This window comes from Sphaerodactylus townsendi, linkage group LG12 (assembly GCF_021028975.2).
Source record: "Sphaerodactylus townsendi isolate TG3544 linkage group LG12, MPM_Stown_v2.3, whole genome shotgun sequence".
NCBI lineage: Eukaryota > Metazoa > Chordata > Lepidosauria > Squamata > Sphaerodactylidae > Sphaerodactylus > Sphaerodactylus townsendi.
In genome coordinates this window covers 50,161,043-50,182,800 of record NC_059436.1, presented here as the reverse complement: position 1 = coordinate 50,182,800, position 21,758 = coordinate 50,161,043, and the positions used below count along the sequence as shown (strand labels likewise).

Below are 21,758 nucleotides of genomic sequence, written 5' to 3'. Positions count from 1 at the left end.
AGTCTTTGGTTTCTGACATCTCCTCCTCCTTGATTTTATGGTGCAAGTTAGTCACGCTCTTCTTGCTTCACAGAGAGCGCCCTCGGATACGTCTTTCCACGCTGGATATCACTGGGCTTCGGGCGCTTCCAGAGGGGACATTTGGCCGGGAATATGTTCGCTTTTTGGATGACAATGTACGTCAAAGGCATTGGGTGGGATTTCTGAGAATGATTTTTTTCCCTGCGTAATTTTAGGACTCTGTTTTTACTTTTTAAAAAACCTAATAACAAACTTCTAGTCGTTATGATTTAGATTTAGAAACCTTTTATGGCATATATATAAATTATACAATGGAAATTAAAATTGGCTGGTAAATTAAAAAAAAAAAAAACAAGCACCATGAGAGCTGGAATATTAAGCCACTGAATTGGGATTGAGTCTGCTAAGCATTTGGGAACGTTCAGTGATGACAACACACAAGAATCTAGCAGTTTGTTCAATGGTAACAGTTGAGTTGCTGTCTAACAAGAACAAAGTTTTGACAGCATCTGTAGTGTTGCCTAGATCAGCTAAGAGAGGATTAAGTCGTCTTTCCCGCTCTGCAGCATATAAAGGGCAATATAATAGAACATGATGGACGATTTCTTCAAGACCAGGATTGCAGGTGCAAGATCTATCAGAGGATGGAAGATGGTGCTCTGTGTTGTACTAGTCCTTATGGAAGATGGTGCTCTCTGTTGTACTAGTACTAGGTTGTACTAGTCCTTATGGAACTGAATAAAGGTTGCCAGACCCTCCCACCACTGTCAGGGCATGTGGAAGGGAAGAGTTGCCAGATCTAGGCTGAGGGACTCCTGGAGATTTGGAGGTGGAGCTTGGGAGTTCAGGGTCTTCAGGATCCACAGAGTCCACCCTCCAAAGCATCCATCTTCTCTAGGGCAGGGGTCTGCAACCTGTGGCTCTTCGGATGTTCATGGACTACAAATCCCATTAGCCCCTGCCAGCATGGCCAATTGGCCGTGCTGGCAGGGGCTGATGGGATTTGTAGTCCATGAACATCTGGAGAGCCACAGATTGCAAACTCCTGGTGTAGGTCTTCAGTGGTCATCTGGAAGAATGTGTGCTTACAAAGTGTCTTCCTGTAGCCTCAAACTTCTGGATGCAATTTGCTGAAAACTGCCACAAGTTACCTTGGAGCAAGGTTTCCAGTGTCGTAGCAACTTTTGAAATATTTGCAACATCTATTTAATGGCAAATTCCGACCATAAATGCTAATTCCTAATAAATGCATAAATTGCTAATTGTTAGCCGCTGTTTTTATGTATTTTAAGATGTTTTATTGACGGAGCCTATGTTTGTATTTTACCGGATTTGCTCCTGCTTATTGTTTATATATTATGTTGTTCACCGCCCGGAGCCCTTTGGGGATCGGGCGGTGTAGAAATTGAATAAATAATAATAATAATAATAAAATAACTGCAAAGTTGTGCAAAGAGCAGCAGTGGCGTAGTGGTTAAGAGCAGGTGTACTCTAATCTGGAGGAACCGGGTTTGATTCCCCGCTCTGCTGCTTGAGCTGTAGAGGCGTACATGCACTCCAACACATGCCAACTGGGTGCCCTTGGGCTAGTCACAGTTCTTCGGAGCTCCGTCAGCCCCACCTACCTCACAGGGTGTTTGTTGTGAGGGGGGAAGGGAAAGGAGATTGTAAGCCCCTTTGAGTCTCCTTACAGGAGAGAAAGGGGGGGATATAAATCCAACTCTTCTTCTTCAAAGTCTGTGCAGGTATAAATGAATGCAAGCCAGCATTTCAAAGTGGTTGAATGTTGGACTAGGATTGGGGAAACCCAAGTTCAAATCCCTGTTGAACCCCGGGAGCTCAGTGACGTTGGCCTCGTGTCACTCTCTCAGCCTAAGCCAGTGGTGGCGAACCTACGGCACGCGTGCCAGAGGTGGCACTCAGAGCCCTCTCTGTGGGCACATGCACACAGAGTTCGTCATGTAGGGGGTGAGGAAAATCACACACACACCCCTACACACACATCTAGGCTGGCCTTGCTTCTGAGTAAACCCTCCTAGGGTCGTGATTCACCCATTCAAAGCGTTGCACGGTTGCTTCACCAAGCCTTCTCGGGAGTAACGCGCGCCTTGGAGCAAACCGTTTTTTCTAAACTAAAACCTCAGTATTCAGGTTAAATTGCCATGTTGGCACTTTGCAATAAATAAGAAGAAGAGGAGGAAGAGTTTGGATTTATATCCCCCCTTTCTCTCCTGTAAGGAGACTCAAAGGGGCTTACAATCTCCTTCCCCTTCCCCCCTCACAACAAATACCCTGTGAGGTGGGTGGGGCTGAGAGAGCTCCGAGAAGCTGTGACTAGCCCAAGGTCACCCAGCTGGCGTGTGTTGGGAGTGCACAGGCTAATCTGAATTTCCCAGATAAGTCTCTGCAGCTCAAGTGGCAGAGCGGGGAATCAAAGTGGCAGAGTGGGGAATCAAAGTGGCAGAGCGGGGAATCAAAGTGGCAGAGCGGGGAATCAAAGTGGCAGAGCGGGGAATCAAAGTGGCAGAGCGGGGAATCAAAGTGGCAGAGCGGGGAATCAAAGTGGCAGAGCGGGGAATCAAGTGGCAGAGCGGGGAATCAAAGTGGCAGAGCGGGGAATCAAAGTGGCAGAGCCGGGAATCAAGTGGCAGAGCGGGGAATCAAAGTGGCAGAGCGGGGAATCAAGTGGCAGAGCGGGGAATCAAAGTGGCAGAGCGGGGAATCAAGTGGCAGAGCGGGGAATCAAAGTGGCAGAGCCGGGAATCAAGTGGCAGAGCGGGGAATCAAAGTGGCAGAGCGGGGAATCAAAGTGGCAGAGCCGGGAATCAAAGTGGCAGAGCCGGGAATCAAAGTGGCAGAGCGGGGAATCAAAGTGGCAGAGCGGGGAATCAAAGTGGCAGAGCGGGGAATCAAAGTGGCAGAGTGGGGAATCAAAGTGGCAGAGCGGGGAATCAAAGTGGCAGAGCGGGGAATCAAAGTGGCAGAGCCGGGAATCAAGTGGCAGAGCGGGGAATCAAAGTGGCAGAGCGGGGAATCAAAGTGGCAGAGCGGGGAATCAAAGTGGCAGAGCGGGGAATCAAAGTGGCAGAGTGGGGAATCAAAGTGGCAGAGTGGGGAATCAAAGTGGCAGAGCCGGGAATCAAGTGGCAGAGCGGGGAATCAAAGTGGCAGAGTGGGGAATCAAAGTGGCAGAGCCGGGAATCAAGTGGCAGAGCGGGGAATCAAAGTGGCAGAGCGGGGAATCAAAGTGGCAGAGTGGGGAATCAAAGTGGCAGAGTGGGGAATCAAAGTGGCAGAGCGGGGAATCAAAGTGGCAGAGTGGGGAATCAAAGTGGCAGAGCGGGGAATCAAAGTGGCAGAGTGGGGAATCAAAGTGGCAGAGCCGGGAATCAAAGTGGCAGAGTGGGGAATCAAAGTGGCAGAGCCGGGAAAGGTCAAGAGTGGCAGGGGAGCCGGGGAATCAAAGTAAGCAGGGGACGAGGCAGGGAATCAAGAAGTGGCAGGGCCGGGGAATCAAAGAGTGGCAGAGCCGAGGGAATCAAAGTGTGGCAGGCCCGAGGGAATCAAGAGTGGCAGAGCCGAGGAATCAAAGTGGCAGAGCGGGGAATCAGAGTGGCAGGAAGCCCCGAGTCAAAGTGTAGGCAGAGCCCGGGGAGATCAAAGTGGCAGGCCCGAGGGGGAATCCAACAAGTGGCAGAGCGGGGAATCAAAGTGGCAGAGCGGGGAATCAAAGTGGCAGAGCCGGGAATCAAGTGGCAGAGCGGGGAATCAAACCCGGTTCCTCCAGATTAGAGTACACCTGCTCTTAACCACTACGCCACTGCTGCGTAGTGGGTTTTGGGTTGCGATTTGGGTTGCAATTTGGGTTGCGATTTGGGCACTCGGTCTCGAAAAGGTTTGCCATCACTGGCCTAACCTACCCCACAGGGTTGTTGTCAGGATAAACAATATGTGCCGCTGTTGCTCCCTGTTGGGGAGAGCATTAATTAAATGAATTAATAGGCGAAGCCTGCCTTTGTTCTGATCGGCAGAGGGTTTCCCCGGACACCAGGATGCCCACCAAGTTTGTAGATGATGAGGAATTGGCCTACGTGGTCCAGCGGTACCGGGAAGTCCACGATCTGATGCACACGCTCCTTGGCATGCCCACCAACATGTTAGGTGAGTCTGGAATGCTTGAGACTGAATTTACGTGAAGCTGGAGTGGCATCGTCACCCTTTCTGTTCTGCTGCCCATCCCTAGGCAGGGTGAGGCGCCTGGTGAGACTTCCGAGACGGATCTGTGAGAGGGCTTTGTGAACCTGTGTGTCTCTTGCTGCGTAGCTGGGCCAAACTGCGCTCTGGGCGGACTCTGCGTTTTCTGCCCCCGCCCCACCCCCCCATGTGCCCCACTCCTGCCCTGCCCTGCCTTCCCCCCACGCTTACCTTAGTTCTTAGTTTCAGGCTTAGTTTCAGGCTAAAAAGCGGCCTGTTCAGTTCAGGCTGAAAAAAAGCCTGGGTGGGAACTATACTACCCAGGAGACCTTGGGGCTCTCAAGGTCTCTTTGGTGGTGTAGTTCCCACAAGGGCCCATTTCAGCCTGAATGGAACAGACCGCTTTTCAGCCTGAAACAAACCTTAGTAGTTAGCTTCAGGCTTAGTTTCAGGCTGAAAAGCGGCCTGTTCAGTTCAGGCTGAAAAAAAGCCTGGGTGGGAACTACACTACCCAGGAGACTTTGGGGCTCTCAAGGTCTCCTTGGGGGTGTAGTTCTCACAAGGGCCCATTTCAGCCTGAATGGAACAGACCGCTTTTCAGCCTGAAACAAACCTTAGTAGTTAGCTTCAGGCTTAGTTTCAGGCTGGCTTGGCCTGTTGGGAGGTGGGCAAAAAAAAGCTCTGGCAGTGGGAACGCTACACTACCCAGGAGAGCTTTGGGCTCTCAAGGTCTCCTTGGGGAATGTGTAGTTCAATATAGGGAACTCCATTTCGCCTGGAATGGAACAGACCGCTTTCAGCCTGGAAATGTCCCAGAGTTAGCTTCAGGCTTTAGTTTCAGGCTGAAAAAGCCTGTTCAAATTCAGCCGGAAAGTTTGTGGGAATCCACTACCCAGGAGACCTTTGGGGCTCTCAAGGTCCTTCGCTTGGGGGTGTATGTAGTTCTCATTAGTATTCATTTCAGCCTGAAATGAAGACAGAAGACCGTTTTTCAGCCTGGAAACAAAAGGAGACTAAGGTAAGGGGGAGTTCAGTAAAGCGAGCTACCAAGGTATTTCCTACGATATATCTTCAGCATTTACCTTCGAAGCGTTACCTTAATGCTAGCCCGACTGAACGCCCTACCCTCAGCAGTCCTGAGCTGCAGATTCCTCCAGATCCCATACCAACAAAGAACGTGTCCCTGCTCACAAAAAGCCATCGAAACAATCGAGCACTTCCTCCTAGATTGCGAACTATATGCTTCATCTAGAAGACAATATATAGACCCATATACTGAGAACTTTGCCTACTCATCAGACAAGGTCAAATCTTTCTGTCTGCTTTGCGATCAGTCTCCTCAGAGATCCCTAGACGTTTCCAAATTCCTGGCGCCGGCACAAATTCCTGCGGCTTCCGGTTCCGGCAGGCGAAGTGGATGCACGCTTTCCAGCTCCTCCGCAAGTTTTTCTTTAATATCTTATCTATATTAGCCCTCCCACTACGCCATTAAGAAAATTTTAAGCTGTTGTAACTGCTGTAACTACCCTGCAAAAGCTCTGAATTCCTGCAAGCTGTAAGGGGGCTTTGAATACGCGGTGCTAACGGCTAATGAGCTGCTCTCAGTTGTAAATCACCGTTGTAAATCTCTGCTGTAACGGTAGAGCTTGAAAACGGCATGGGGAATAGGAAACGTGCGACTTTTCTTCTCTCCAACGCAATTGTGGGCAGAGTAAAGAAAAAGAAAACAAAGCAAAATAGCCAACTATTTGCAAGAGAATAGACCTATAATCCCGAAACTTGGTTCATGGAAATATTAGGTTCGCTGTTTTATGAAGGAAATTGCAACAGCATAGAGAAGACAATCGTTTAAATGAGTCATTCCCTCCCCGTTCCATGCGGAGCAGAGTCAAAAACACTACCAAGCCAGACGCTTTACTGTCTGATCTTATCTCCAGCCAAGCTATTTTTAATTTCCTAAAACCCTGGAACTCCTTTTAGATAGCTTTAACAAGCAGTAGGAGACTAGAAATTGGAATTCTTGGACTATGAGCTCAGTCAAACAATGGAGCAATTCTAGTATGCAACTTCTGTCAATGAGGAAGTAAACTCAACACCTATTTTAAGGACCAAAGAAATCAAGCTGCCCTTTTTTTGGCACAACTCACAGTCCTTAGTACTGCAAAGAGGAGCAAATAGCCCTGTATATTGGAGACTCCAGTTTGAATGCAAACCGTTGGGGCACAGTCTCATTATTCAATCAGACAGTCCACCTAAAGCTCTCTGTTGCAATGTAAAAACCTGGAGGCTTACATCTTTCTAAATTTGGAGTCACTCCCAAAAGGTGGGTCATTACAGAAGGAAAGCTTGCTCTCACGTTTACACAAAGCAAGACTCTAATAGACTGCTCCAAATTAAAGAGCACTTGCAGAAAAAATATGATATCCTTGACTGGTAAGAATGTTTAAGAGACTCCAGTGATGCAACAAAGCTTTCGATTGGAAGGGAATCTAAGAATATAGTACCAAAACTTAGAATCTCTCCCAATTCAAGGTTTTAGTGAAAGACTGGAATCAATTAGTATCACTACAACTTTCTCTCTGATCAACAGCTCACTACCCCAGAAACAGGGAACAGAGGGCCCGAATGGGGAGATGAAATCAACCCTATCACCACAGGGGATATTAAATGCCAGACAACAAAGAAAAAAAAGAAAGTCCAAAGAAGACATCATCACCAGGACAGGGGTGGCCTGGATCTCTGGATGAGAACTAATTGACCATTGACACCCCAGTTCTAGGCTGCACATTAACTCCAGCGACATTAGCCGTGCAGCTCCCTTGCATGAAACGCTCTAAATCCAAAAAAAAGCAACAACAACTGTCAAAGCCCCTCTCAAAAAAAAAATGTGAAGCATTATGAGGTGGGAGAGTGGACCCAAAACCCACATGGAGGCTGTATATCCTTCATTGGACCCAAAATAACAGCCGCAAATCCATGGAGCACCACGAACTACTTGAACTCAGTTGGACCGACTCCCTACAAAACTGCACAGCAGGTGAGGAAGTGCCACCACCATCACCTACAGAAAGCACAACTAAAGCCGGGAAAACCCTGGACTATAACTGAAGCAATTATCCGAATTTGGAAGTTCTGAGGGGTATCCAAGAAGGACAAGGGAGCTACCTGAGGTTCCACTGCAGGCTCTCAACAAAGATAAAGATTTACCTTTAATTCAACAAAAGCAGCATCCAATATTCCACCACACAATGGCGTTGCTATGGACTCAAACACCAAGAGGACAATTCTTGCAATCTGTATCAGGGGAGCTAGCATGGGAAATATAACTCCCGAACCCTCTCTCTTCCGAAAGCGAGAACATCTTTTTTAAACAACTGTAGCAACTCCGAAAGCGGATGCGTGGTACACCATATTGGATGAAGAAATTGGGAAGTTGAACTCTACAGACTGAGCTACCTACCCCCAAATGCCCCGGCCACTAACTGGCCTTGAGGACCATCTCCTGGAACACGCATTGCTGAGTGGGCAAAATAAGACACTGAACTCGAATTTACCCACTACTCTCACCCAATTTCCATATCGATTCTATTACAGGAGACTATGCTGGATGACCTCCACAATTAACATTCATGGTTACAAATCATTTACACTTCATGCTTCAACTTTAAAGAAGAGAGGCAGACCATCAGGAGGCTTGGCAACATTTATATCTCAAGGAATTGCCTCAACCGAACTTGATGTGTATTGGAACCGAATTCGTGCACAAGCGATCAAAATACTGTACAATAACAAAAGCTTTTATCCTAGTAAATGTATACTTCCCCCCAAGAAATGGGTGCAGGTAGCTAATGACAGTGATTGGAGAAGACTGTCCAAAATTTTATAGGAAGTGACTTAGAAGCCAAAGCATCCCTTTTCAGTCAGAGATTAGTAGTGGCGGGGATTTTAACGCATCCAGGGTAGGGAAGCGATCCCATCCAATTATGTTCCCAAGAAGATATAGATCAAGAACTCCTTCAGCTACACTTTACACCATATCGCAAGGAGATCTATGGATCTAAATTCCCAACTCAAATGGGCTCCATTTAGCCAAATTGGCCCTCCTACACAACAAAATCTGGCTAAACCGGACTGACTAAGTTTCCAAATGCAGGCCGAATTTACTTTCATCTCTTCCCATGGGTGCAGCGTAATAGACTATATACTCGTGTCTCCACACTTGTTAGCCATTCTCCAAGCCTTTAGGATAGGGGATTCTATGATTAGCGATCACCTTCCACTCATCCTCTCCCTCGCAGAGACCTCTACTGCCAAAATTTCAAACTATAAGGCAATTAACACAACTCCCATAATAAGATGGTCAACCCAAACATGCAATAAAACCAAGGAAGCACTAAGCAACACCACCTGCAAGTTTCTAGGCTCCTCAGTAGTTATTGCAGAAAATGTTAGCAGCAGTATAGGAAATTATGAAAAACTTGTTTCATATTTGGTGTCCCTTTTAGGGGAACAAAGAGGGAAGGGAAATCTCAAAGGCAGAGACTGGTTTGACGCTGAGTGCAAATATTTGAATCAACAGATTCGGATCACATACAATAGATTTAGGGCCTCCAAGGCCAAATTCCCGCCTCCTGAATTGTTTAGTCTCAAACAGACTCTATGCAACCACATCCACATAAAGCGTCAAGAGACAATAAGGCGAAACTGGGCGTAACTACTCTATGCAGCACTATCCAATAGCAACAACAAATTCGGGCGATTGACAAATAGGGGCATGTGTCAAAATCTCCCAATAGCTGCGACATCACTCCTTCATTATGGCAGAAACACTACTCTGGAATTTTTTACTCCGACCAAGAGATTGACCGAAGCTCTAGCATGAGCCCAGCCGAGGTTTTGCCTGAATGGGCCCCAGTTAACAGGCGAGAGGTTATTGAATTAATTCACCAACTAAAGTCTGGGAAAGCAGCTGGCCCTGATATCATTGTAGCAGAGATGTTAAAAACTGACCCAGACTGGTGGGCTCCAGTGCTTGCCTCATTATTTACATATATCAACAAATCTTTAATGATTCCCAAGGACTGGTTAAAGGCGATCATTGTACCCCTCTATAAAAAAGGAGACCCCCGTGTCCCTCTAATTATAGGCCGATTATCCTTTTATCTATCGTAGGCAAATTTTATGCTAACTATCTACTGAAAAAATTAAAGAGCTGGACAGACAAACATCAGCTTCTTTCGGCCCAGAACAAATCGGGTTTCGGGCAGGTAACTCTATTCTAGATCACTGTCTAATTCTCCAACATCTTGCAAGCAAATCATTAGGCACAAGAAAAAAGCAAGCTTTATGCTGCTTTTCTGGATTTGAAGGGTGCCTTTGATTAGGTAGATAGGGAACTTTTATGGCATAAATTAAAACCCTAAACATGGAACAGAGACTTTTAGCGCTAATTAAAAGCGTTCCACACGAATACAACTTGCCAAATAAGAACTTCAAGAGATGGCACGTTAACAGAATCAATTATGGTTAACAAAGGGGTTAAACAAGGTTTCCCACTGGCACCCAGTCTATTTTGCCTATTTCTCAATGACTTCCCTGCAACCTTAACTAAAATTGATGGCCATCCATGCACGGCTTAGGTTAAGCTGCATATATCCACCCTGCTTTATGCAGACGACGCTGTTCTCTTGTCATATTCCCAAGTAGGCTTAAAAGCGCCTACTAAACTGCAGTGCAGAATACTGTCATGTAAATAAGCTGACGGCTTAACTATGACAAGTCCAAAGTCATGATCTTTGCAAAATCTAGGTGTAAATGTAGCTGGAAACTGAACAACCATGTCCTAGAGCAAGTAATTCAGTTGAGATATCTAGGGCTCCTATTCAGTAACAACCTATCTTGGGTCCCTCACAGCAAAACAAGCAGAGAACAAAGCTTAGGGTTGAATGCTGCAGCGATTCTCCGGGATTTTTTCTACTCTAAAGGACACCAATTTGTCCCGCTGCGCTGAAAAACTTCAATGCAAAAATAATCCCTCAACTATTATATGGAGCCGCAATATGGTTCCACGAACTTAAATAACCTTATGAGTCAGTACAGGGATACTTTGGCGAAGAACTTTAGGGGCCCAAAGGTGTGTCCCATATGACACCCTATGCAGAGAAACTGGACAAAATAGTATGGAACTGATGGCATGGACAAGAGTACTTAAGTACTGGACCCAAATTCATTTTGAGCCCAGACCCAATAGTTTTATACATCAACTCTTATCAGAATCTACATCTGTGAAATGGTTGGCTGACATAGATAAGAAACTTAACAACATGGGCTTAACAGCTGACCAGTTCCAAACTATGTCTGCCATCAGAATTCATAATGAAATTAAATCTGTTTTAGTTGAGAGAGAGAGACTGAGAATGTTTGCAGGAGGAAAAGCTGCTCCCACAGGCCTTGGGAATTGTCCGATCAGATTACTGTTCCAACTATCTGTACATTCTGTGCAACCCCAAACAACGCAGAGTGTACATTTTGGCTCGTTTTAATGCTCTACCTAACGCTATGACTCTTGGCAGGTATAATAACACTCCATATGAGAACAGGTTATGTCAATGTAACATGGCCGTTGTTGAGACGGTTCAACATGTACTATTGGAGTGTCCAATATACGATCTATACGCTCCATGTACATCTGTCCATTGGTAGAGAGCTCAAACGCTGTCAGGTTACCATCTGTGATGAACTTTCTACTCAATGGGTCCTGTGATCTTGTATGTGAGAATGTTGCAAGTTTTTTGAGGCACTATTTGGTCAGGCGCAATCATTGTCTACATAGTAGTAATGGTTAATTAATTTATATGTGTGCGGTTTACAAGGCGTGGTTGTGAACGTTTAACATTGTTTTAATGTATTTAATGTATTTAATGTTTTAATGCATTTTAATGTTTTAATGTCTCAGTTAGTAGATAAATGCCTCTTTTCTACTTTTCTACTAACTCTGTAGTTTATAATGCCAATAAAGGCTTTGGAATTGGTTTTAACTGCTGGAAATGTCTGGTCCTACTTATTTTAACTTGATTCTTCTCAACCTCTCTGTTGTATTTTAAACTCATGCCAATAAAAGGTTGATGATGATGAGGTAAGGGGGAGGGCGCGAGGGGAGGTCATGGAGGCGATTTTCTGCCCCCCCCCCACGTGTGCCCAGTGCCCAGCGCACTCTGGGGCAGAGGGGGGATGGCGGTGGTGCCCTGCTGTGGGCAGGGAACCCCCTCTGCCACCCTGAGCCCGTGTGGGGAAAGGAGGCCTATAAAATCAAATAAATAAATAGTTTTGTGTTTGGTAGCGCATTCCCACACGCTCGATACGGAGCTCTAGTCCCTGAGCCTGGTTCGGAAGGCAAGATTATTATACTTAATCCTCTTTAACAGGCATGAACACAAGTAGAAGAAGAGAAGAAGAGTTGGATTTATATCCCCCCTTTCTCTCCTGCAAGGAGACTCGAAGGGACTTACAAATTCCTTTCCCTTCCCCCCTCACAACAAACACCCTGTGAGGTAAGTGAGGCTGAGAGAGCTCAGAAGAACTGTGACTAGCCCACGGTCACCCAGCTGGTGTTTGTGGGAGTGCACAGGCTGATCTGAATTCCCCAGATAAGCCTCCACAGCTCAAGGAGCAGCGGTGGCGTAGGAGGTTAAGAGCTCGTGTATCTAATCTGGAGGAACCGGGTTTGATTCCCCGCTCTGCCGCCTGAGCTGTGGAGGCTTATCTGGGGAATTCAGATTAGCCTGTACACTCCCACACATGCCAGCTGGGTGACCTTGGGCTAGTCACAGCTTCTCGGAGCTCTCTCAGCCCCACCCACCTCACAGGGTGTTTGTTGTGGGGGGGGGGATAAAGAAAAAGAGTTTGTAAGCCCCTTTGAGTCTCCTACAGGAGAGAAAGGGGGGATATAAATCCAAACTCCTCTTCTTCTTCTTCATCTCCTCTCCATAGTGCTCAGAGCAGGAGTCTACAACCTGCGGCTCTCCAGATGTTCTCGGAGCTCTCTCAGCCCCACCTACCTCACAGGGTGTTTGTTGTGGGGGGGGGGGAAGGGCATGGAGATTGTAAGCCCCTTTGAGTCTCCTACAGGAGAGAAAGGGGGGATATAAATCCAAACTCCTCTTCTTCTTCAAGCGGCAGAGCAGGGAATCAAACCCGGTTCCTCCAGATCAGAGTACACCTGCTCTTAACCACTACGCCACTGCTGCTCCACGGCATTTGCAACTGGGACAGCAGAGTTCCCTTGGTTCGCTGCGCCCTTTCACCTATTTTCACAATGGAGGGAAGACTTGCCCAGAGTCGCCGGGTGGTTGAACTGGTAGAGGAGGAGGTGCCCGGATTGCCTTTGATGTATGGGAAATATGGGGTTTGGAGGACAGGGTGGCTGTTGTGCAACCGACTGCTTCGGGCTAGAGTGTCAGAGATGGAAAGGAAGGCCCTTTATCTCTTCATCCATATTGTTTGAAATCCTGGCTGAAACTGCAGCGGGCTGCACGCTCCTGCCAAGCCTGGGTACTCCGGTTATTTTTAGCTTTCCTTTCTTGCCGGCTGAAAGACACCTGACCCTTTTGCATTCATTTATTTTCTCCTTTTCGCCCCCCGTTCCAGAAGCTTATCAGTCCAAAGCAGGAAGAAGAGAGCCACAAGGTTCTCACTTACTGTTACCATTCAAAGACTATTTTAAAAAAATGTTTCTATCCCTTATGGCAGTGGTGGCGAACCTATAGCACGGGTGCCAGAGGTGGCACTCAGAGCCCTCTAGGTGGGCATGCACGCACAGAGTTCATCATGTGGGGGGGGGGGCGGAAAATCCCAACCACACCCCCCACACACATCTAGGCTGGCCTGGGCACGATCCTTTAGAAGAAGAAGAAGAGTTTGGATTTATATCCCCCCTTTCTCTCCTGTAGGAGACTCAAAGGGGTTTACAATCTCCTTGCCCTCCCCCCTCACAACAAACACCCTGTGAGGTGGGTGGGGCTGAGAGAGCTCCGAAAAGCTGTGACTAGCCCAAGGGCACCCAGGTGGTGTGTGTGGGAGTGTACAGGCTAATCTGAATTCCCCAGATAAGCCTCCACAGCTCAGGCGGCAGAGCTGGGAATCAAACCCGGTTCCTCCAGATTAGATAAACGAGCTCTTAACCTCCTACGCCACTGCTGCTCCTAACCTGGGAGTAAGCTCAGTTGCTGACAATGGGGCTTGCTTCTGAGTAAAACCTCCTTGGGTCATGAGTCACCCGTTGGAAGAGTTTCATGGTTGCTTCAAAGTAAAGCCACCGACTATCACCAAGCTTACTCCCGAGAAACGCATGCCTCGGAGCCAACCGTTTTTCCTCACTAAAACCTCAGTATTCAGGTTAAATTGCCATGTTGGCACTTTGCGATAAATAAGTGGGTTTTGGATTGCAATTTGGGCACTCGGTCTCAAAAAGGTTCACCATCACTGCCTTATGGTAATAAAGAAACCATAAACCGTGACAGCGGTTTCTATGCTGAAGAGTTGACGCTGGGTGTCTCTTGTAGTTAGCAAGTTAGATGCTCGAGGTTTAGTTGTTGAGCCTCTAAATGTTTTTGTGAATTATCTCACTCTGTTAAAGGAATTGAAGGCCACAGTTTGTATGTTTTAATTGATTAAATCTTTGTCAATTCATGTGTGTGTTCAGGGCATACCCATATATAATGTGGAACCGTTATTTTTTAAAAAAAACCTTTAAAAATGTTGTGATAGATGTCAAGATGCCTCTTTGAATGTTCGTCCCCGTGTGTAAGAAAGAGGAACGCCGCTTCTAACAGGGTTTCCACCATATTTGCAGGGTAGGCGTATATAAGATACTATTACAGAAACTACACCTTCGCGTACATATACTCATACATGAGTCATAACAACGTGAATCTCAAATCATATTCAAACAATATCTCATTTTCTGTTCATTGAGATAACTTGAATTGTTAATTATAACCTATGTAAGTAATTATGGGTTAGGCACTAACAACAATTATAGCGAAAGTATATTTGTAATATGGTTAATTTTCATTTGTATGTATCTATTTTTGCAGAGGGGCAGGAAAAAGAATAACGAAATAAAACCATATCCGGAGGTTTTATAGCGCCTCAAAATATAACTTCACCTGTTGAATTTATGGAAATAATTTCTACAGTTATCTCAATGAACAGAAATTGAGATATTGTTTGAATATGATTTGAGATTCACTTTGTGATGACTCATGTATTGAGTATATGTATGCGAAGGTGTAGTTTCTAAGAGGGTTTCTGCAGCCCACGGATTTTTAAGCACCATAGTTGTCCTTATAAAACCGTGTTTACATTTTTTTGTCATTTTAAAATTTCATTTCTAAAAGATATTTACCTTTTCAGTGAATCAAGTGGAATATAAATCAGATATAATCAAGCTGGTGCTTCTCAAAATTAATCAGTGAAACAAGCAGACCATAAATTAAGGAATGTGAAAAGCAGGAGGGGCTGAGCAGGTTACTCTAATATCGACCCTCTTCCAGTCATGGGATCCAAAAATTTTAGTAACAGGTTCCCATGGTGGTGGGATTCAGACTGTGGCGTAGTGCCAATGGGGCTGGGCAGGGCATGACGGGGGCGTGGCTGGGAATTTTGGGGGCGGGGCATTGCTGGGCGGGGCTGTGGCAAGGACGCAGTCACTGTGCCAGTCCTTGGGTGGGAAACGAACGCTCGCAGGCGCAGGCTGCCACGCACGCCGGTGCACCTCCTGCTAGACTGCTTCAAGTTCTGCGCGCTACTGCTGAGAGGAGGAGCGTAACAAAGGCAAAAATCACGTGGCAAAATCACCAATTAGTAACCCCCTCTCAGCACACACAAATAATTAGTAACCTACTCTCGGGAACCTGTGAGAACCTGCTGGATCCCACCTCTGGACCTATCCCTCCATGACTTATCCTCTATTACAGTGGTGGCGAACCTATGGCACGGGTGCCAGAGGTGGCACTCAGAACCCCCTCTGCGGGCACGCGGGCACAGAGTTCGTCATGTGATAATAGCGTAATTATTTCAGGGAGATTATTAGCTTTAAACCTAAGACCTAGTTTTGGGGAAGCAGTGTAGGTAACCCTGTTAAGCGCTGTTAAATCTTACTGATTTTCATGGGACGAACGAAAGTGTGATCTGGGAGTAAGCTCGGTTGCTGGCAATGGGGTTTGCTTCTGATGACCCTCCCAGGGTCGTGATTCACCCGTTTGAAGCGTTGCACAATTGCTTCAAAGCAAAGCCACCGACTACCACCCAGCTTACTCCCGAGTAACGCGCGCCTTGGAGCCAACCATTTTTTCTATACTAAAACCTCAGTATTCAGGTTAAATTGCCATATTGGCACTTTGCAATAAATAAGTGGGTTTGGGGTTGCAGTTGGGGCACTCGGTCTCGAAAACGTTCACCATCACTGCTCTATTATCTGGTCTACTGAACACTAAATTCCCCTTCCGTTGGATTGCTTCTACATTCTGAGACTACTGCAATGCTGTTAACTTCAATAGTTTATACATTTCAGTGTAGTAAAAATAGCCTCCCTCCAGTTCGGGATTTGAAAAAAAAAACCAAAACCTTTTATTATTCAGGAATTACACAGGAGGGAGTTGGGGAGTGAGCGGAACGACTTTGAATCGTGTCTTTTACAGGAGAATCTCAGTGCTGTGTGCCCTTTTCAATGCTTTTTTTTATTGGAAAAAAGATCATAAGGAGACTCCTCAGTCATGTTAAGAGATGGGGGAAATCATTGGGTTTCATTGCAAGACTGATTGATTTGAATTTTTGGCTTCCCTTCCCCCGGGCAGCATACAATCAAACAATAATAATGTGCATAGTCTTTAGTGCCATATATATATTCCCTCTGGGGGATAAAATCTTCCCTGTGAAATACCATCCCCAGGCCTATCACTCATACCTTTTATGAGGGGAAGGAAAGAAAAGGGGGAAAACGACAACAACGGGGAAGGGAAAGACAAAAGGAAAGGGGAAGGGGAGGCCAGATTACTTCATCATCATCAACCTTTTTATTGGCAGAAGTTTAAAATACAACAGGGAGGTTGAGGAAAATCAAGTTAAAATAAATAGGTTCAGACATTTCCTGCAGTTAAAACCATAAATAAATAAATCAACTAAAATCTGTGGCGAATCTGCTGTGCCAGCGCCAGGAATTTGGCAACGTCTAGGGCAGGGGTAGGGAACCTGCGGCTCTCCAGATGTTCAGGAACTACAACTCCCATCAGCCTCTGTCAGCATGGCCAATTGGCCATGCTGGTAGGGGCTGATGGGAATTGTAGTTCCTGAACATCTGGAGAGCCGCAGGTTCCCTACCCCTGGTCTAGGGATCTCTGAGGAGACTGGTCACAAAGCAGAAAGAAGGATTTGACCTTGTCTGATGAGTAGGCATAGTTCTCGGTGTGTGGGTCTATATATTGTCTTCTGGATGAAGTATATAGTTCGCAATCTAGGAGGATGGGCTCAATTGTTTCAATGGCTTTTTGTGAGCAGGGACACGTTCTTTGTTGGTATGGGATCTGGAGAAATCTGCCGCTCAGGACTGCTGAAGGTAGTGCGTTCAGTCGGGCTAGCATTAAGGTACGTCGGAGATATGGTGAAGATATATTGTAAAAGTACCTTGGTAGCCCTTTACTGAGGGGAAGAGGGTGGGAACCCTCCGGTAAAATGCCCTTACTTAAGACCCGTTGCTGCCCTCAACTATAGCCCTGGTGGAACAATTCATGATTCACCCGTCCGAAGAGTTACATGGTTGCTTCAAAGCAAAGCCAACAACTACCGCCAAGCTTACTCCCAAGTAACGCACACCTCAGAGCCAACCATTTTTTCTTAACAAAAACCTGGGGGGAAGAATTAGGACTAATAAAAGGAAACACTTCTTCACGCAACGTGTGATCGGTGTTTGGAATATGCTGCCACAGGAGGTGGTGATGGCCACTAACCTGGATAGCTTTAAAAGGGGCTTGGACAGATTTATGGAGGAGAAGTTGATTTATGGCTACCAATCTTGATCCTCTTTGATCTGAGATTGCAAATGCCTTAACAGACCAGGTGATCGGGAGCAACAGCCGCAGAAGGCCATTGCGTTCATATCCTACATGTGAGCTCCCAAAGGCACCTGGTGGGCCACTGCGAGTAGCAGAGAGCTGGACTAGATGGACTTTGGTCTGATCCAGCTGGCTTCTTCTTATGTTCTTAACCTCAGTATTCAGGTTAAATTGCCGTGTTGGCACTTTGTGATAAATAAGTGGGTTTTGAGTTGCAGTTTGGGCACTCGGTCTCAAAAAGGTTCGCCATCACTGTGCTAGATTAAGTTTTTGCTAAGGTTTAGAAGTCTAAGTAGGAGCTACAAAAAATAATTGGTTAAATAGAGCAAAAGATAACATTTTTAACAACCTGCTTCTCATTCACTCCAAGGGCAACTTTTTAATTGTTTGGTCTAATCGATTTAAGTTTAGGAAACCCCTCTTACAAACTACAATCAAAGCAGCAATGTTAACATTTTAACAAGAAACTATTCATAGCACGCTACCCCTTTTTTGATACTCGAGAATATCTAGACCAGTATTTCCCAACCTTTTCAACGTCACGGTACTCTTGACCTCACTCTTCATATCTCACGGTACTCCTGCCATCCCCTCTCACCATCCCCTCCCAGTGCCCCTACTTGCCCCCCCCCCACCTTCCCCTCCCAGGGTGAAGGGAAGCACGGGGGGGGGGGGGTGGCTGCAGACTTTGCGGCAGGCCCTGCCCCCTGGACCAGCTCCATGTTCTTGCTGGCGCCGGCGGGAGACACCACAAAAGTGAGGGGGGGGGGCGGTAGCATTGCCGCGGTACCCCTGGGACATGCTCACGGAACCCCAGGGTACCATGGAACCCTGGTTGGGAATCGCTGATCTAGACAATATGAAAGCACTTCATTGTCTCTGATGGTGCTGGAATCCAAAGGTTGTCCAGGTGGGGCAGGTACTGGCCAAAAGTGATGGTACTTGGGGGTACTCATTCATCCCCTCTTCGTTGACATTCTGACTTTACCTCATAATATTGGTTCCAGACTTAATAAAAGTATCACATGATTGAGGTACAGTAAGACCTCACTATAGCAGAATTGGGCGCATATTGGCACAGTGTATCAATCCCTTAGTGAGGACTTGAATTTTGTGGAATACTCAGCTGCCATTCAAGGCTATTTTGCACCAACTCACTTCAGTCGTAAAGAGGGTAATAATAATTTTAGTCTGGGTATTAGATATTTTACCTTTTACCACTGAAGAAGGCCATTTGGCCAAAACACATCTAGCTCTCAAGGGTAAAAAATGGTCTTTTTGGACCCATTTCTGTTATCTATGTGCAATACAACATATGTAATGTAGGCTATTGTGGTTCTTTTATATCATAGGTGTCAAACTTGCGCCCCTCCAGATGTTATGGACTACAGTTCCCATCATCCCCTGCCAGCATCATGCTGGCATGGGTTGATGGGAACTGTAGTCCATAACATCTGGAGGGCCATGAGTTTGACACCTGTGCTTTATACCATATTCCGATGATTTTAATCGGTTATATATTCTATGATTTTATAATTAGCAGCCCTGTATACTTTTTCCTTGACTTGAGTGCTTAATTTTGATTACTGCGCTGCCCTGAAACTTCATATCTAGGCAATGACGGAGACTCTCTGATTTTGACAAACATCTGACTTCTTTTTGTCTTTTCTTGCTTCTTAGGGGAGGTGGCAGTAAAGTGGTTTGAGGCTGTCCAGACTGGCCTGCCCATGTGCATTCTGGGAGCAATGTTTGGCCCTGCTCGTCTCAACACCCGGTAGGTTGAGGAGCCTGTCAACGTGACTTACACTTGAACTAAGACTTGGGGTGTTCAACTTGTCCTGACAGACCTAGATTGTAGGGCTGCCAACTCTGGTCAGGAAATTCCTGGCGATTTAGGGGTGGGGCCTGCAGAAGTTGGGGTTTGTGGAGAGCAAGGCATAAGGCCGTAGAGTCCATTGCCTAAAGCAATGGCGGGGTGGGGTACAGTTGTGAGGGAATGGGTGACCCTGCAATGCGCCCCCTATGGGCCCATGGGAAGTGGCGCTCAAGGCTCTAGCCTGCCTGCGCCCGCCGCTCCCTCACTATGCCAGTGCAAAATCAGCCTGCCCAGAGTCTACCATCAAATCTTCAGGATTTTCCCAGGCCAGAGTTGGCAGCATTGCTTATACCAAAATTTATATACCTTTGGCCCAAACTGCCCCTGTGAGGTTTTTAACTTCTTTTTGTTTTGGATGTGCATCCCTTTGCAGGGTTGCAGAGACTTCTCAGGATACCGTGTTTCCCCGAATATAAGACAGTGTCTTATATTAATTTTTGCTCCCAAAGATGCGCTATGTCTTATTTTCAGGAGATGTCTTATATTTCTGTATCCCGTTCGTCAGGCACGCTTCCAAACAAAAACTTTGCTACCGCTTACTTTTGGGGGATGCCTTATATTTTGCACTTCAGCAAAACCTCTACTACGTCTTATTTTCCGGGGATGTCTTATATTCGAGGAAACAGGGTAGCTTTTCAAGATGGGGTGTGTGTGTGTGTCAGACAGACAGACAGACAGACAGACAGACAGACAGACAGACAGACAGACAGACAGACAGACAGAGAGACAGAGAGACAGAGAGACAGAGAATCATTGCTATTTGGCCCATTTTTTGGAAATTTATGATGATGATGATGATGATGATGATGATGATGATGATGATGATGATGATGATGATGATGATGATTTATTGAATTTATAGGCCGCCTCATCCCCGAAGGGCTCGAGGCGGCTCACAATATGGCTGTTCTACCGAACAGCAATCAACAATATAAAATCAACAGCTTAAAACACTAAACCCATTAAAACCTATGCAGCGGTTACTAACAGCAAAAAGCTATAAAAAGGCAACCAAGGTTTTTATAAACAGAAGTTGTTTAAAAGCAGGCGCCCGATCTAAGGCTAAAAAGAAAGGGAGGGAGTAGGCCGGGCCCGCGATGGAATCCAAAATCAGGCCCAACCGTAATGAAAGATGGAACCCGGCAGCCTCAGTTTCAGTTTCAAGATCATAAATAGGAAATGTCTTATATTAATTTTTGCTCCCAAAGATGGGCTATGTCTTAATTTCAGAGGATGTCTTATATTTCTGTATTTTGGGGGATGCCTTATATTTTGTACTTCAGCAAAACCTCTACTACGTCTTATTTTCCGGGGATGTCTTATATTCGGGGAAACAGGGTAGCTTTTCAAGATGGGGTGTGTGTGTGTGTCAGACAGACAGACAGACAGACAGACAGACAGACAGACAGACAGACAGACAGACAGACAGACAGACAGACAGACAGACAGACAGACAGACAATCATTGCTATTTGGCCCATTTTTTGGAAATTTATGATTATAAATCATAAATAGGAAATGCTTGGCCCAGAGCAGTGGAGGCCATGCCAGTATGCCACAACCATCTGATGAATCTCTCAGATAAGAAAATATGTATCTTCATCTTCTTCTTTTTTCCCCTTCCTTGCTTTCCTAACAGGAAACTTTATGTCCTGACCACTGATCTTATCCCTTGGGCTGTTAGGAGCGGAAGTAACGCCAGCTGCATCCTAAATTTCTATTATGAGAAGCGCTGGGAGCAAACGGTAGAGTCCCTCCGCAACGAAATCGGGATCCTGCCGCCCCCGGTCATTGGGGTGTGAATTCACTCCAGGAAAAAGGAACGACATCTGAACATGATGACCCCCCAGAAGTCAACGGATTAAATCCTGGCATATTAAATACACTTTGCTGTAAATCCACTGGAACACCGATGGGCTATCCAACCGAGAGACTAAATGCTTCTACATTGCTTATCTTTTATATTAAAAAAAAGAAGAGGAGACTGAATTCCCCCCCATGAGAGGATGTTGAATTGTTAAAAGTTACGCTTCCATCGTTGTACCAGTACATCATAGAGAGCCCTCATGCTGTCCAGAGAATGGAACACAACGTCACGTACTGGCTTTATTAATGTTTTTAATTAGGATATTTTTATGCTTCCTCTCCAGGCTCCTGCTTGAGGCAGTTTACATTTAAAAACGATCCACTGGGCATGTGCAGGCATAAAGTGCTGACAAGTCACAGCTGATTCATGGCAACACAGTGGGGTTTTCAAGGCAAGAGACTAAGGCCCTTTCCGCACGGGCCAAATACAGCGCCCTGGGGATGGCAAAAACGCCGTCCCCAGGGAGCTGTTCGCATGGGGGGCGCAGCTGCTTCGCAGCCGCGCCACCCTCACTCCTCCCCAGCGGTGCGAAGCCGCCATTTTCCCACCTCGCTCCCCGAGCGAGGTTTTTGGAAAACGGTGGCTTCCAGCCGCTGCCGTGCGAACTGCAGCAGCTGGAAGGTGCCTTCCCTCCCCCCTTTGCCTGATTGACCTACCTTCTCTGTGACCGTCCGGCGCGTCGCCGAGGCCTG

At 46.3% G+C, this 21,758-nt stretch overlaps 1 protein-coding gene across 3 annotated transcripts in view; it reads left to right on the top strand.

The window, feature by feature from the left end:
- Positions 1-21,188, top strand: part of COQ4 (coenzyme Q4) — a 35,292-nt gene extending 14,104 nt beyond the window's left edge. For all 3 annotated transcript variants that reach the window (XM_048513019.1, XM_048513021.1, XM_048513020.1), the window contains exons 5-8: positions 74-176; positions 4,053-4,182; positions 19,005-19,098; positions 20,839-21,188. In XM_048513019.1, coding sequence (XP_048368976.1) covers positions 74-176; positions 4,053-4,182; positions 19,005-19,098; positions 20,839-21,001 — 490 coding nt within the window. In that variant the 3' untranslated portion in view covers positions 21,002-21,188. The remainder of the gene's footprint in view (positions 1-73; positions 177-4,052; positions 4,183-19,004; positions 19,099-20,838) is intronic.
- The last annotated feature ends 570 nt before the right edge of the window (positions 21,189-21,758 follow it).